Source organism: Solanum verrucosum, unplaced genomic scaffold, assembly GCF_900185275.1.
Source record: "Solanum verrucosum unplaced genomic scaffold, falcon-dt-bn FXZP01000049.1, whole genome shotgun sequence".
In the NCBI taxonomy this organism is placed as follows: domain Eukaryota; kingdom Viridiplantae; phylum Streptophyta; class Magnoliopsida; order Solanales; family Solanaceae; genus Solanum; species Solanum verrucosum.
In genome coordinates, this window is record NW_026020221.1 from 8,395,064 (window position 1) to 8,411,799 (window position 16,736).

Sequence of the window (16,736 nt, forward strand, 5' to 3'; positions counted from 1 at the left end):
ATTATATATACTAAATAAAATTAAATTTTATAGTGTGATAAGAAGTAGAATATAATTGAAATGTGATTCAATAGATCCCCAAATGCTTCAGATATATCAAGGTTGATCGAACAACATTAATATATTTTTTCCACTAACATAGCAAGTTTCACATACCATTAAAACAACATGACCTAATAAATGATATGCAACAAAATAAAAGTAGGGAATATTGTTATTGAAAAATAGGTAGAACAATAAAGTACTAGTTGAATCATTTATCATCACCATCGCTTCCACCCTCCAAACTTGTTGATGTGCCTCCTGCATGAAAATTGTCACTTTGATCTACATCAGTCTCTGTTGTCGACTCAGAATTAGAGAGAAATGGCGGAGTCTTAGAAATCAGAGATTGTTGTTGAAGTTGTCTTTTTCTTTCATCAAGTTTTGCTCGTATACGAGAAAACATTTCCAAAAAACTTTTAGTTTTCGTAGCATCAAGTTCATTTAAATTAATCTTTCCCTTGATAAATTGGTTGAACGTGAGTTCCATTTTCTTCTCCTCAAGTTCTTGCTCAAGTTTTCTAATCTCTTTTGCTAAATCCTCCAATGTATCAACCGTTGTTTCGTTTGGCCAAACTCTAGGAATGGTTCGTCTACTAATAAAAATCAACACCACAGCTATACCATACATGATAAACAACTCTTGTGATTCGTCGGATAAATTAGCTAACTTTTCACGTAAACGTATGGCCATGTTTGGTTAGAGAAGAACTAATTGTGAAAATAGAAGTAGGACATTGAAATGTATTTATAGAGACATAATGAGATTTATTAATACTATATAGTAAAATTAAGTCAAGTAAATCTAGATAATTTGGTCCGTATTTGGTTATAAATCTATTAGAACAATTTGGTCTAGGAAAGACTTTTACATATTTTCTTAAAATACACCTAGTCAATATGTACAGACCATGAGTTAACTGTTTTAAATAAAGGGATAAAAGTTTACCAGCACAAAATATTTATGCCTAGTCAATATGTACATGCCATAGTTAATTATATATTATTAAAATTGAAAAGCTCCAAAGTGCAAAGTTGGATTATTAATATCATATATTAAAATTATGTGAAGTAAATCTGGATAATTTGGTCCATTTTTGTTAACAAATTTATTAGAACAATTTGGTCTAGGAAAGATTTTTACATATTTTCTTAAAAAACACATAGTCAATAAATACACGCCATAGTTAACAGCTTTAAATAAAGGGGTAAAAGTTTACATGTACAAGATATTTACACCTAGTCAATATTAACATGTCATAGTTAATCATATATATTATTATATAGTTTTTGGCTAAAACCATCCTTCAATTATAACTCAAATCTAATGTATGTCCTTATATTATATAAGTGAGCAAAAACATCCTTATATTATCGAAAAAATAACAAGAATCATCCTTCAGTCTATTTTTGTTAAGAATCTGATTGAACTAATAAAAATATACTTTTTTAATTTGGTCATGTCTTAGCCACGACAAGAAGATCAAAGTTACCTAAAAAGAATAAGGATATGGATAGGAAACGAATCTTTCATTCTCAGAATTTAAATTTTGTATGTTGTTTGTTTATATGTTTTTTGCATCATCAAGTAAATTAACTTGCAACAATACATAATTCTTGAAATATTATACAGTAGGTTCCGATGTTTAGATAAATTATTGTTGACACTCAATTTTGACCCTCCCCGATAATAATTAATTTCTGAACTTCTTAATTTTTCAAAATGATTTAAAATAATTAATTTTTAGAAATTTTGAATAAATATATAATAGAATAATTTGCAAGGTGTTTCAAATAGTTTGTCACTTGTTATAATTTTTAAATAATAATATGTCTTTTATACAATTATGAATATAATTAGTGTATTTCATAAATATTGGAAAATCGTCTCAAAAAGATTTTGTTCAATTAGATATTTGATTAGTTTGTTTAGTTATCTAATAGTTTACAATTTTGAGTCAATTAGTTAATTTATAATTAAGTTAATTATTATATAATTATGTGTCTAATTAATATATTTTACAAATGTTCAAAAATTGTCTCAAAAGGATTTTAGCTTTATTTAAATATTGGGTTATTTAGTCGTTTATAGTGCTAAATTAATTAGTTTATAATTAAGTTGATTATTTTATTTTGTTAAGATTAAGAAGCTCGTTAATTAATTAATATTAATTCACTTTATTTAATTTTAGCCGAATTCACTAACTAAATCAATTTGGCTATCCCTTAAGCTTTGGTTGGCTATAGTTGTAATCCAATTGGCCAATTTCTTCAATTCCTCTTAGGCCAATTTTTGGGCCTACTTGACCAAGACACTCACCAGCCCAATCACTATAATCCAGTGGCCCAAATTCAATACCCACTAACCCATTCCCATACATTACAACATACAACAATACATACCATTCAAAACGACATCATACGTACAGCAACTTCAACCGACTCCTCTGCATCTTCTTCTCCAAAAGTAGCGACCCAGCAGCCCACTCCCTTCAATAAGCTCCGACATACGCGTACAATACACCCACATACAATCGACCCCTGTACGCGTCCCACCTCCCCTCAACGCGTGAACCACTTCGGCGTGAGAAGACGCGTGAATCGGGCAGCACTGCGAGTTTTGTTGTCGTCTTCTTCAATTCCTCACTGCAACAGTACAACAGAGCAACAGCAGGCACGCGTATTCGCCCTTTCCTCTTCCGGAATAGGGCAAAAATCTCAGAAAAAGAGGTTTCCCTAAAATGGTGAAAGATTTTGAATTCGAATTAAAGTTGGGCCTTGTTGATCCAAATTTTGGACCCCTTTTCCCCCCATTCCGAACCCTAGTTCTTTTCTATATAATTGTTGTTGTCCACTGGAAGAGGGGAGATTTTGAGAGTTGGAAATTTTTGCGTCAGAGAAAGATAGTTAGAGAAAATATTAAAGAAATTAGCTAAAATTTGAGAGAAAACACGGTTTTGCTCGAGTCTTTTGCTTGCTTAAATGTTCACCGAAATCTCTCGAAGTCGTCGGAAGTCGCTGCCCGTCCTAGCTCGTAACCGTCCCTGTTCCGCTGCCCTGAGAAAGGTCAGATTTCTTGTTGAGTCTGGTCTCTATTCTCGTTTGATCAATTTAATGTCTGCGTCTCTTTGGTTTTAACTCATGTTTTACATCTCTAATGTCAAAATATCCAGCACCTTGTTATAAGTAAGCTTCTGGTTTCTTCATGTCGCTTTAGCCTTGCTTCTAGTTATGGTCCGAAATGTTCGATTTCCGATTTGTTGTTTCTCATTGTGTGTTCGTTTTTTTTTTTTTTGTTATACAGTAGTGGCATTTTTAGATCTCCCTATTCCACTTTGTTGTTCTTATTTAGGTTGAAAAGGCCCCATGGAAAATGTTTTCTTCTTCCTTGCTAAAGTCCATCTATATTTCAAAGTATGGCTACTACTTGACAGTTCTTTTTTCTTAATATATATGAATGTTCCTACTGCTTCAGTTTAGTGCTGAACCTTAGTTTTGTTTATTTTGATTATTTTTTTTAGCATTTTATCCATGTACATGTTTACTTATTTGGGTCTAGTTCTAGATTAGTAGTCTAATTCGATTTCCTTTTAGCTAAAAGTCATATTTTGGAGCAACATTGTTTTAGACTGATGAGTTTGTCATAAAGTGTGAATTTCGTTTTATTATATATGTATATATATATATATTGTTGTTGTTTAGAAAGGAAGCATTCGACTAGGAAAATCTGTCAAGTTTACGTGCTTAATTGCTAGTTATTTGAGAAAGTTAGTGTTTGCCTTCAAATTAGTACTAAATGACTTGCTACTCCCTTTTTTTGATGAAATTATACCATTGAACTTTCTTTTGTAGTTGTTGTTTGAGAGTTAGATAATATTTTTAGTCTTCTCTTTCTCCAAGAATCTTGCTTTCGTTATTTTGTTTGCCTTGCAACTTACTTCTCTACTAATGTTCATTTGTGTATGTCTAAGTGCTTATCATGTGTTGGAGATTTTATTTTATTTTTCTCTCATTTTATTTAGTCTCCTGCTAGTAATAAATTATGGGAGCATCATTTGCCCTTTGGTATATGTATAATTCATGAGTATTTAAGTCTTAAAGCTCTCTACCGCTGCTTTATGTTTGATTGGATGGAGCATTAGTAAGTTATTAATCTTTAATCTTTTCTTATTGCATGTGACACCACTCCGAGTCCATTTTGGACACCTCGTTGCATATCCTTGAGTCGTCTCGAGTCAGCCTCACCCGTGTTCAGGCAAGGGAAGCAGAAATACGGGCTTAGAAGCAAAATTACGGGTCCTGGGAGCCAAAAATACACTAATATACAGCGTGATACAATGATATACATCAGTTGTATATTGTGTATAAATGCATTGAAAATGGGCAAAAAGGGCCTTGAATTTTCAGCTTTCTTTTGTAATTTTGTAATTATTGGGCCAAAAACCCATTTACCTTGATTATTATTGTGTTAGTTTAGGACAGGTACCAAGTGTTGGGCCAAAGGCCCAAAAAGTAGATATTAGGCCCAAGTACTGGCCCAGGCGGACAGATCCAGACTTGGGCCCAAATTTTCTTTCCCTATTTACTTTGACTGATATTATGTGCTTATTTGTTAAAAATTAATATTAAGGTTTCAAAACTTCAAATCCCCAAAAACACCCATTTTGAATTAATTATTTAACTAAATCATTCATCTTTTACTTGACTTAAAAAAAATAAAAATAAGTTTACAAAATACTTCAGTTAGATAATATTTCAATATTTTTCTTCCTTAAAATGGTCCTAACTACAAAAATTGTTCAATTCAAATTAAGTCAACGAATTTAGCCAAATAATTAATTGTCGGATAACCGCATTAGCGGATGTTTTAAATGCTTTAAAATCCTTCTTAGAACATTAATAGGAACCCCCGAACCCCCTTTTAAGATTTTCACTAGATTTCTGTTTTAATCTATTGAAAATCAGTTTTCTTGATTTTTTCTTAAAAATTAAGTGGCGACTCTTAAACCAGTCAAAAATATATTTTCCAAATAAAACAATTATGTTAAAAAATTCATTTTAAAAATATTATACCCAACTATTTAGAGATTTTCTTTAATAAAATATTTAATACGTATGTACGTTATTACAATGCAATTCACATTTTATAGAATGTACAGAAATGCTGGAAATTTAGTGATATTACGTAGCCGTTTAATTATGAAAATAAAATAAAAATTACTTTATTTGAAAATTTTGAAGTTGGAGTTGTATTTGGCCATACTTTTTACAAAGAATATTTAGAATTTGAATATATTGTCTGAATATGATTTAAATCCTTAATTTCTAAAAAATTAGAAAAATCACCCAACTTGACTAGCTTAATCATGTGTACATATATTCATTCGACTTGGAACATTTTTTTTGTTGGTGGCGTGAGTTTCTTACAAAAAATAGACAAAAGGATAAATCTTGCAACTTTTTGGATAGTGCAAGGATGGTTTTTGTTTACTTATGTAACACAAGGCTGTACTTTACGTTTAAGTCATACTTGAGGGATGATTTTAGCCAAAAACTCTATTATTAAAAGTGAGAAGCTCCAAAGGGCAAAGTTGGATTATAAATACCATATAGTGAAATTATGTCAAGTAAATCGATTGCGCCATTGTAACGTCTCTGCTGCCTAGACTCTATAGTCTGTATTGAAGAAGTAAAAGTTATTTGATTACCATTTATACAGGCAGTGATGCACACCATTTATACATAACAGTGAAGAAGTCATGCTGAAACACTTAAAAAAAACAAATAACAACAAAAAAAATGTACGATAACTAAAGTAAAGAAAACAACGGTAACACAAAAATTGAAAAATAAGAAAATATGAGAATAATAATAACAATACTGATAGGGGAACTAGAAAATACGAAACTACCTACTAACCTTCTATCTTAACCTTAGTTAGTGGGTTCTAAGTTAAATTGTTTACACATATTCGATGAATTTCTTAATACAAATACATAGTTAAAACCAAGATTACTAGTTCGACTTAACGTGTATCTAACCTTATAGCTCCGCTCATTTGATTAGCACAAGAACATTCATTTCGGTAATATGTATGTGATCTCTATGAGACTCAAACATAGGCCGACTCTAAAGCCATAAGAAAAAGGTAGGTATCTTTGCTTCCAAATTTGAGGGCCTACTTCGTTTTAAATAATAATAGGTTATAGGTTTTTTTTTTTTTGAAAACATTGAGTATTTGTAGAAAAGTGAACTTTCCATATAAAAGGAAAGAAATATTAGAAGTTTGACAAATCAAAATTCTATATGTCAAGAAACATTTAATGAACCGGTCATATTATCAAGTGAAAAGATATTTTTAGAATAAAACAATTATAAGAAAATTATTAACAACTTAGCATTTCAAAGAGTTAGAAGAATAGACTTCATAAAAATTATATTAATTTAATAAAAAAAAACCTAAGGCATCCATTTTATTTTCTCTTTAGGTTACTAGTGTGCTTGGGCCGCCTTATGTCTGCTCTGACAATATATATCTATATTACCTTAAAAGCAGGGGCGGACCCACATCCTGTCCTCAGGGTGCTTGAGCACCCATTAACCTCGTCTCGAAATATATATATATATATATATATATATATATGTGTGTGTGTGTGTGTGTGTGTAGAAATTAAGAAGGATTTGTATAAAATTAACATAGAGCACCCAATGACCAAATGATCTGATTGGTCCATTGGATTTTGGGTGGGTGCTTAAGGCACTTTTTGTGTTGCTGAACCCGAGTTCGAATCTCACTTTTAACATGTTTTTTTTTATAGTTTTGACTCAAGCACCCACAACCTTAAAATTTTAGAATCCGCCACTGCTTAAAAGCATGAACTCTTTACTTGAATGTTAAATTACTATAATATTCCTAATTGTGACTTTTTCTATGAGTTGTGACTTTTTCGATAAGTTGTGACTTTTTCGTTAAATTGTGTCGTTTTTGATAAGTTGTGACTTTTTTTAAACGATTGTAATTTTTCGATGAGTTGTGGCTTTTCCAAAGAGTTGTGACTTTTCCAAAGGGTTGTGACTTCTTGGAAATGTCATGACTTTTCAGATAAGACACAGAAACATTTGTTCATACTACCATTTGTTGACTAAAAATAGAAGGGCTTCCTCTCATTTTTCAATAATTTATTTTAATTTTCTACTCTTCTTCTTCTTGCATTTGAATTATTTTTTTGTGTGATTTATTGTCATTAATGAGTTTAAAGTTTAGCGGAATATGAGGTACCATTATTCTGATGAAGTAAGTCGTTCTATCCTAAAAGGGTTATGGAAGGGTATATTCCATAACCTTGAGTAATTGCAGAAAATAATTTTGATGATATAATAATTATTTTTTTACTTAATATATACATCAGTATGTAATGTTCCTGCCACGACCCGAGCCTACACCCTGGACGTGGCTGGCACTCGAGAACCATTGTTGGTCCCCAAGCGGACCCTCATCTTGGCTGACTATAAGCGGAAAACTGATTCAAGCATACAAAACTTAAAACTGAATAAAATTCAATAAATTCAACTTTTCAAAACTTTAACTCAAATGAACAATTTAGAATAAAAATAATATATTCAACTCGTCATAAAATAGGCAACTTAAGTCTTTAAAACATTTAATAAAATAAATGAATAATACAGACTTCTCAACTATACTGACTATCTATGAAGCCTCTAACTGATACAGATGGAAGTCAGGACAAGACCCACGACATTCTGACTAAACTTAAAAGTAATTGAAATCCTCCGAAAACAAGGAGGCTCATCATAGCTAACTCGAACTCCCGGATGTATCAATGAAGCTCTTGTTGATGATCCTGAATACATGCGTCTGCATCATGAAAAGATGCAGGCCAAATGGCTCAGTACGTGGAATGTACGAGCCTGTAAGGGGAATTCTAAAATATAAACATAAGCTTGAAACTTGATAAAAAGGAAACATACTTACCTCTTCTCAAACTTACTCAACTCAAGGAATACTCAAAGATACTCAAACTTACTCAACTCAAAGATATGTTATTCAACTCTGAGTACTCAACTCTGGATACTCAACTCAATATAACTAAACTCATTTCAATATAAAGCAATTTAAAACAAGTGCAATATAAAGAAACAAACTGTTTAAAAACATGTTGTCAACTATGTGTGTATGCAAGGATACAACATAACTCTGAAACATATGTAAAAGTATAATTAACTGTGTATATAAGAATACAATAACTTTTGTGGAAGTTTCTCTAACCGACAACCACCACTATGAGCCTAAGTGATGGTATAACGTTTTACCTCACGTTGCCAATGACCGTCCTATACCTTGCCATCGGTATAGAACCTGAACTACTAAGTGGATCCACTAGTCTATTCTAAAAGCATCTTAAGGAGTCATCTAAAAAGTATGATCCTTTACTACCCATGATGGCTACATGGTTTATGGAGACTTGAGTTATCTGAACTCGCATCCCCATATCGGTGCTTAATACTACTCCCAAAATATACTTAGCTCATATGTTTGTAAAAATAAAACTCTTTCTATGATTTGAGATACTTGCTCAAAAACTTAGCTCAAAGGTTATCTTGGAAATCAAGGTTTCCTCTCTTGCTTTATTGTGAAAGCATATATTCTTTAACTGAAAATTAGCCCAAAGGCTCTTTATTGAAAATCTCAGTTTTCCGTTCTTATTTAAATGTGAAAACATTTTAAACTCTTTTGGGAATACATAGCCCCCCTATACTTTTGAAGAAATGAACTTCAACTTTACTCTTTACTGAACTCAAAACTTAAGTCTTAAAACAAAATTAAAACATTTGTAAAAGTCTTTTTAAAATATGGTTCATGCCAAATTATGGACTTGATCGACCCAATGCAAGGTTTTCAATAACCATAGATAGAACTCAAGAACTTCACTAATACTACTCATTTCAAGAATGCTTAACTCAGAGTTCATGCAGAATTATGAGCATGAACTACTCAATTCAATGACTCAAAGATACTTCTCATCTCAAGATTGTTCGACTTATAATGTTCATACAGAATTATGAGCATGAACTATTCAACTCAATGACTCAAAGATACTTCTCAAAAGAGATTAGGAACTCAACACTTAAAGGCTTAAAACTTTAAGATACCACTTCTCTGAAGGATACTCAACTTACGACGTTCATGCGGAGTTATGGACATGAAACAACTCAACTCGATGATCTACATAATAACATGGAACTCATGTATACGACTCTTCTCATTCTCTTAATTACTTCCTCAGAACTTAGTTCAAATCGATAGTTGATCTCAAAGGATTCACAATTGAACTCAAAGATTTTCTTAAACTCTACTCTTAACTCTCTCTTGAATGTGAATTATGAATTCAAGAGTCATGGTTCATGAGATGAAGAATCTAGGTGATAGTGTTGACTCATGAATACATTCTCCTCACTCGTACTCACTTGCTCGAGTCTTGAAACAAGTTATTAGAAATTGTAGAAGACTCCTCAAAAGGACTTAAAGGATTTTCTTAGAATGTTCGAAAGAATGATTTTAGGATTTTCTTAGGAAAGATCTCATGATGTTTAGGAATGATTTTAGATAGCTAAGCATGAGAAAAGACTGAAAACTAATATTTGAGAGTGGGTCCACGACGCGGAGAGACTTTTAAAATTTGGTTTCGAAAATGGCTTATGAGGCAGAACATTCCGTGTCATCTCTGCAACGCGAAACAGAAATTTCCAAATCTGAGAAGTGGCTGCGCGACGCGGAGGGGGTTCCAAATTTCGACCGACAAAATTTTCTTTGTCGTTTCCTAACCCCAATTCGCCTAACTTCGATTCTTTTTCTCAATCTCTCTTTAGATTTAAAAACCCAGCACAAGAACACAAGAATCTAACTCTAACAACTCTATAGATTGACACAATAACCTCAAGAACTCCTCAATCTTTGCCCAATTCAAGAACGAAAGCAATTTCATGAATACATAACAAGAACATCAAAGCTTCAACTTTCTAGAATGAATTTAGCGCTGAAATTAACATGATTGGCGTGTGGCTGAACAAACCAACACTATGGAAGCTTACATACCTGAAAGAATCATCTTCTTGAAGCAACTTGAAGGAAAATCTTGAAAGATGAACTCTAGCCTTAGCGTTTCTTGATTTTCTTGAGCGTAGAATCTTTGGAGTGAATGAGAGGGTTTTGATTTGTGAAAACTCATTTTCTATTCGTTTAGGGCAATTTAGATGACCTCCTAAGGGTTTTTAGGACTAAAATACCCCTAAAGAAATAATTAAAACTAGATGGGAGTCGAAAAGATCTTTCACCAGGCAGTGAGGTCCGTGTTGGCTCCGCGTCGCGGAGCTATCATGGAGCTGCTGCCAGATTTGCGCGACGTTATTAAATCCGTCATAACTTTTTACTCAAAGCTCGGAATTTAGGAAACTCGGCCGCATTGAAAAGAGGACTAGAAGGGATTTAATTTTATATCTAGTAGCTCACCTAACTCATCCTGTACTAGGAGCTATGGCCGTTTGAATTTGACCCAAAACTTAAGAAAAACTAGGAATGACTTGAATGCTTTTCTCTTCAGTTCTTCTTGGAACTGAAGGTGCTACATTTAGTGACCATAATACTCAAGAAATTTTAAATTCCTTGCAAAAAATCTCACTCACTACGAAGAACGGTTCGAGTCTTAGCTCAAAAATTTTCTGGGGTGTTACAGTTCCAATATATGAAGTTAACGTGATGTAGTCTAAATCCATTTAATTTTTTTAACAATTTCTCTTGTGATGTACATATATACTTCTAAATATGTTTTTTCCGAAATTTAGAGAATTGTCACGATTTGTTTTTTCATGCTTAAGATATAAGAATGATTTTATTTATCAATGCTACTTATGTGATTTAGATTGTCAGGATGTTTGCTTCAAAATGGTTATTACTATGTAAACATTGCCTTTTTGTTTTACTTATTTACTATTTTTTAATATATCAGTATTTTAGACGATGAAAAGGTCATATGATTTGTAATAACACCAGTTGATGTTTGTATTAGTTTAATTTTTATTATTTATTTAATAGCTAATTTTTTTTAGATAAATATTTTTCATTAATGCAAATATATATATTTATATATGGGTAGGTATTTGTATTTAAGTTAAAGTATTATAAATGTCACAAATGTATTATCAAATTAACAAGATCTTCTAAATTTAAAATATATTATTTTAAAATGTTCCGAGTTTTTTTTTTTAGAAAAAAACTCACAACAAATGTGAAAATATGTGAATATATATGAATCATATGTGAATATATGTCAGTATAATATTTATTAGAAATTCAGTTATTGCACATTAATTCTTTAGTTATAACATTATAAATTCTCTTAGTTATTACTAATTATTGCAAACGTTCCTCACACTCTTTTACATTCTTAGTTATGATATTATAAATTTCATAGTTATTACATTAATTATTTCTATCTTTCAACTTTCCTTATATTAACTTTTGACCAATAATTTTTCATATTATTATACTGCCCTTATATATGTGATAATACGGTGTTGTTATATTTTCTTTGACGAATCATGCTTGGTTGAGTAAATTGAAAATCGTTTACAAGTATATGAACTATATCTTTGTTGGGTGGAAGATAAACATGTGATTATATATATGATTTCACAGATAGAACATATTCTTTAATTTTAATTTTTTATTTTTCCAGTAAAAAAAGGAAATATTTCTCAATTAACTTCGGACAGTCAGATAACTATCTTTGATTTATGTACACAGTCAATCGAGAAGTCAAATATGAGAGCCAACAACATAAATGTCATATGTTATGTTATAACTTACAAAATAAAAACTAATAAACAAAAAATGGTTCTAAAAGATAAAATGCAGTTGTTCTCTTCACATGTTCATATGACATCTAAACAATTAAACGTAGAATACACGTGCAAAGCACATCTGGTTAGATGACAAGAAAAATACAAAACCCTATGTCTAATTCGGGGACCAAAACACTATACTTATAATAGCATAAATATTGTATTTTTTATTTAGCCCATCATTAAACTAGAAATTACAAATGAATATTTATACATAAAACTTCATAGTTTATGAGGTGTCTTTTAGACATAAGAATCATAGATATTAAATATTCGTTGTAAAATCTGCAAGTGTAACTAACAAATGTATATGTTTCTTTGTACTATTCTTCAATATTAATTAAATAACAAACAACTCAATGTATACACAATGAATTTAAACTTGAAAATACTCATTATATATACTAAATAAAACTAAATTTTATAATGTAATAAGAAGTAGAATATAATTGAAATGTGATTCAATAGATCCCCAAATACTACACATATATCAAGGTTGATCGAATAACATTAATATATTTTTTCCACTAACATAGCAAGTTTCACATACCATTAAAACAACATGACCTAACAAATGATATGCAACAAAATAAAAGTAGGGAATATTGTTATTGAAAAATAGGTAGAACAATAAAGTACTAGTTTAATCATTTATCATCACCATCGCTTCCACCCTCCAAACTTGTTGATGTGCCTCCTGCATGAAAATTGTCACTTATATCTACATCAGTCTCAGTTGTCGACTCAAAATTAGAGAGAAATGACGGAGTCTTAGAAATCAGAGATTGTTGTTGAAGTTGTTCTTTTCTTTCATTAAGTTTAGCTCGTATACGAGAAGACATTTCCAACAAACTTTTAGTTTTCGTAGCATCAAGTTCATTTAATTTAACCTTTCCCTTGATAAATTGGTTGAACGTGAGTTCCATTTTCTTCTCCACAAGTTCTGGCTCAAGTTTTCTAATCTCTTTTGCTAGATCCTCCAATGTATCAACCGTTGTTTCGTTTGACAAAACTCTAGGAATGGTTCGTCTACTAAAAAAAATCAACACCACGGCTATACCATACATGATAAACAACTCTTGTGCTTCGTTGGATAAACTAGCTAACTTTTCACTTAAACGTATGGCCATGTTTGGTTTAGAGAAGAACTAATTGTGAAAATAGAAGTGGGACATTGAAATGTATTTATAGAGACATAATGAGATTTATTAATACTATATAGTAAAATTAAGTCAAGTAAATCTAGATAATTTGGTCCCATTTTGGTTATAAATCTATTAAAACAATTTGGTCTAGGAAAGATTTTTACATATTTTCTTAAAATACACCTAGTCAATATGTACATGCCATAGTTAACTGCTTTAAATAAAGGGATAAAAGTTTTACCTGCACAAGATATTTACGCCTAGTCAATATGTACATGCCATAGTTAATTATATATTATTAACATTGAAAAGCTCCAAAGTGCAAATTTAAATTATTAATACCATATATTAAAATTATGTGAAGTAAATCTGGATAATTTGGTCCATTTTTACTAATAAATTTATTAGAACAGTTTGGTCTTGGAAAGATTTTTACATATTTTCTTAAAATACACATAATCAATAAATACACGTCATAGTTAACTGCTTTAAATAAAGGGGTAGAAGTTTACATGCACAAGAATCAAGATATTTATGCCTAGTCAATATTTACATGTCATAGTTAATCATATATATTATTAAAAGTGAGAAGCTTTAAAGTGCAAAGTTGAATTATTAATACTATATAGTGAAATTATGTCAAGTAAATCTAGATAATTTGGTCCCATTTTGGTTATAAATTGATTGGTTATATATACAGTTGGAAGCTCCAAAGTGCAAAGTTGAATTACTATTTTACCCCTACACTAAATAAAAATATTTAAAAAAAAATATTTAAATATCCTATAATTAATTAAGAAAATCATCCTATCATTTTTCCCCTTATCTTAAGTTTGGAAAAATTAAAGCTTTACAACAATTAATCATGTATCAACAAACGGTGAATTAATTTTCTCGCCATTGCCACTTATTGCAACATATTCAACACTCTTAGAATGACAATTCATCTTCTTATACTCCCTCCATTTCATACAATTGAATTGTTGAGGTATTTCACACCCTTTAAGAAAAGAGGATTAAGACATAAATTAGACATAACTTTCCATTTTTACCCTTATTAATTATTATCAAATTTATGAGTAAAATAACTAAACATTAATTAATAACTAATTCCAATACTAACTAATGAAAGGTAAAATTGGAAGAAAATTCTAAAAATAGTCTTGAAAAATGAACAATTAAGTTAATTTGAAAAATGAAAATTGTCTCAACAATTTAATTAATTTAAAATGGAGAGAGTACCATTTGGACGTTTTGAAATTCTTTTCGACTCCCAACTGCTTTTACAATTTTATAAACTCCCAAATCAGTGAATCATAGATATTCATTGATGTTCTCTTCTGGAATTTCAAATACCACCAATCATCTTCCTCCATTAATGAATTTTATTTTATATGCTCTATTTTATTTTATTGGCTAGGCTTGCGTAAACTTTTTAACGATTCACACATAATAATATGTGCAATGCCCTTGCATATTGTGTATTAGAAATTACACGCATACTAAAACTTTTGGGAAATATCATAATGAAATAAAACATACATTTATCATCTATAAGAAAGTAATAAATGAGATACAATCATATTATATATTTGGACCTAATACCATTAAAATTAATCTCATCACATATTGTACTTACCTAAATGTAGTTGTTCAACTTTACATGTCGAAAGATATATCTACTGCCCCATCCCATATTAGGTAGACACTTTTTATTTTACATGATAATTAATAAATCATTTATAGATTAATTAATTTTACTATTTCGTCCCTTTTCATATTAATTAGCCTCTTGAAAAAAAAAATTGGGATCTTCAAAGTTTGTTTAAACTTCCAAAGGCCATATTAATTGTAGGGGTAAAATAGAAAAAAATTAATTAATTATATTTTGATTTAGTAATCGATTAAGTTATATGATACAAATATTTTTAGTAAGAAGTCTATCTACTATGAAAGGGAGGGGATAATGATTTTGCATTTAGATTTTGTGTTACTCTTTCTACATGTATGTTTCACTATAACAAATTTATTTTAAATAGTTTGTACTAATTGAAATGAAATAAATGTGTAACGCACGTGTCCAGAAACTAGTTGATTTAAAGTGAAGAAAAATCTCAAAAACCCACAAAAAAAAAAAAAAAAGAATTTCAAGCCTTAGAGAGCATCACATCGATCACCATTTTTATGCTATCACTTTATGTAAAGGCCTAACCCATCGGTGGCCCCCTAAACTTGGCACGATCTTTCACTTAGACACTTTAACTAGGCTTTGTTCATTTTAGACACCTCATGTCACGCCCAACTGTGTCAATTTGACACTTTCTGCTGAGATGGCATAGCAAGTGTGATACACTCACTAGAAACGCGTGAGAGCCTCATTTTACCAAATTTTAATTTTTTTTTCTTCTTCTTCTTCCCCATTTTTTGGCTACCATTTTCCAAGCTTAAACTCTTTCCACGGTCAAAATAAATTTGACGATGTCACAAACAAAAAGTGAATTCTAGCGCCCATAAATTTTAAGCTTAAATACTTTCACTTATTTTGTTGTCCTTCTTCCTCCTCAAAATAATTTGAGAAAATCAACATAAATTTCAAGAAGAAAAAAACATTCAAAAATGGCAAGAAATCATATTTTCAATTATCAAATCCTACATTTGGTGGGGGAGGGTCGGGGATGGTGGTGGGTGGAGAAGAAAATTTGAGTGAGAGAGAGGGGTTGGGGTTTGAGGTGGAGGTGGGTAGTAGAGAAGACAATTTGGGGGTGGTGTGGGTATAATTTTCTTTTTATTAAAAATGTTTTTTTTAAAAAATTATTTAGTTAAAGAAATGCCACATGTCAATGAGTCATTGGTAGTTTTTTTCCTACTCAAGATTCATCATTTAATAATTTTTTTTATATATATGCCACGTGTCTTTATTTAATTCGTCACTTTAACACATCATCAGCGAGTGTTTTACATATACCTTACAAATTTGGCAGATTGTCGAAAAAGTGTCAAATTGATACAGTTGGGCGTGACATGAGGTGTCTAAAATGAACAAAGCCTAGCTAAGGTGTCTAAGTGAAAGATCGTGCCAAGTTTAGGGGGCCACCGATGGGTTAGCCCTTATATAAATATATATAGATATGTGTTGGAAGATACATAAGTAATTAGTTAATTAATGTATATTTTTCCTTTTTATTCCATTAAATCACTTAACTATGATAAGTTGCATGAATTTGTTGAGACATTGTTTCGACCCGTTCTCTAAACAAGGCCGTGACCAACACCCGATGCATTATTTAACCGAGCAAACTGGCTTGACTATTCTAATATGTACCTTCACATGCATTTATAAAAATAAATATCTAATCCTTTTGATAGAAAGTCGAACTTAAATAATCCAAATAAAGATTGAAATTCATAAATATTAAAACGTACTAAAATTAATCTCAAGTAAAGTGATCAACCATAACCCAACTAAAACACTGACATAGTTAAGTTGTCAAAATAAAACTGGATAAACAAAGAACGATGTCTAACTAAAAAGAGAAGAAACTCCGCCTTTGACATTCTCCTTACTAAAGTCTAACACAAAGAGAATGTCAGTACACCACTAGCGATACTCAATAAATTTCGACATTCTCC

At 30.8% G+C, this 16,736-nt stretch overlaps 2 protein-coding genes across 2 annotated transcripts; both read right to left on the minus strand.

Moving 5' to 3' along the window:
* Positions 1-253: 253 nt before the first annotated feature.
* LOC125831491 (uncharacterized) lies at positions 254-736 on the minus strand. The gene has a single exon (XM_049510669.1). It carries the CDS (start codon positions 734-736, stop codon positions 254-256), a length of 483 nt encoding a protein of 160 aa, XP_049366626.1.
* An 11,872-nt stretch (positions 737-12,608) lies between these two features.
* Positions 12,609-13,091, minus strand: LOC125831492 (uncharacterized). Its single transcript, XM_049510670.1, has one exon. It carries the CDS (start codon positions 13,089-13,091, stop codon positions 12,609-12,611), a length of 483 nt encoding a protein of 160 aa, XP_049366627.1.
* Between the last annotated feature and the right edge of the window lie 3,645 nt (positions 13,092-16,736).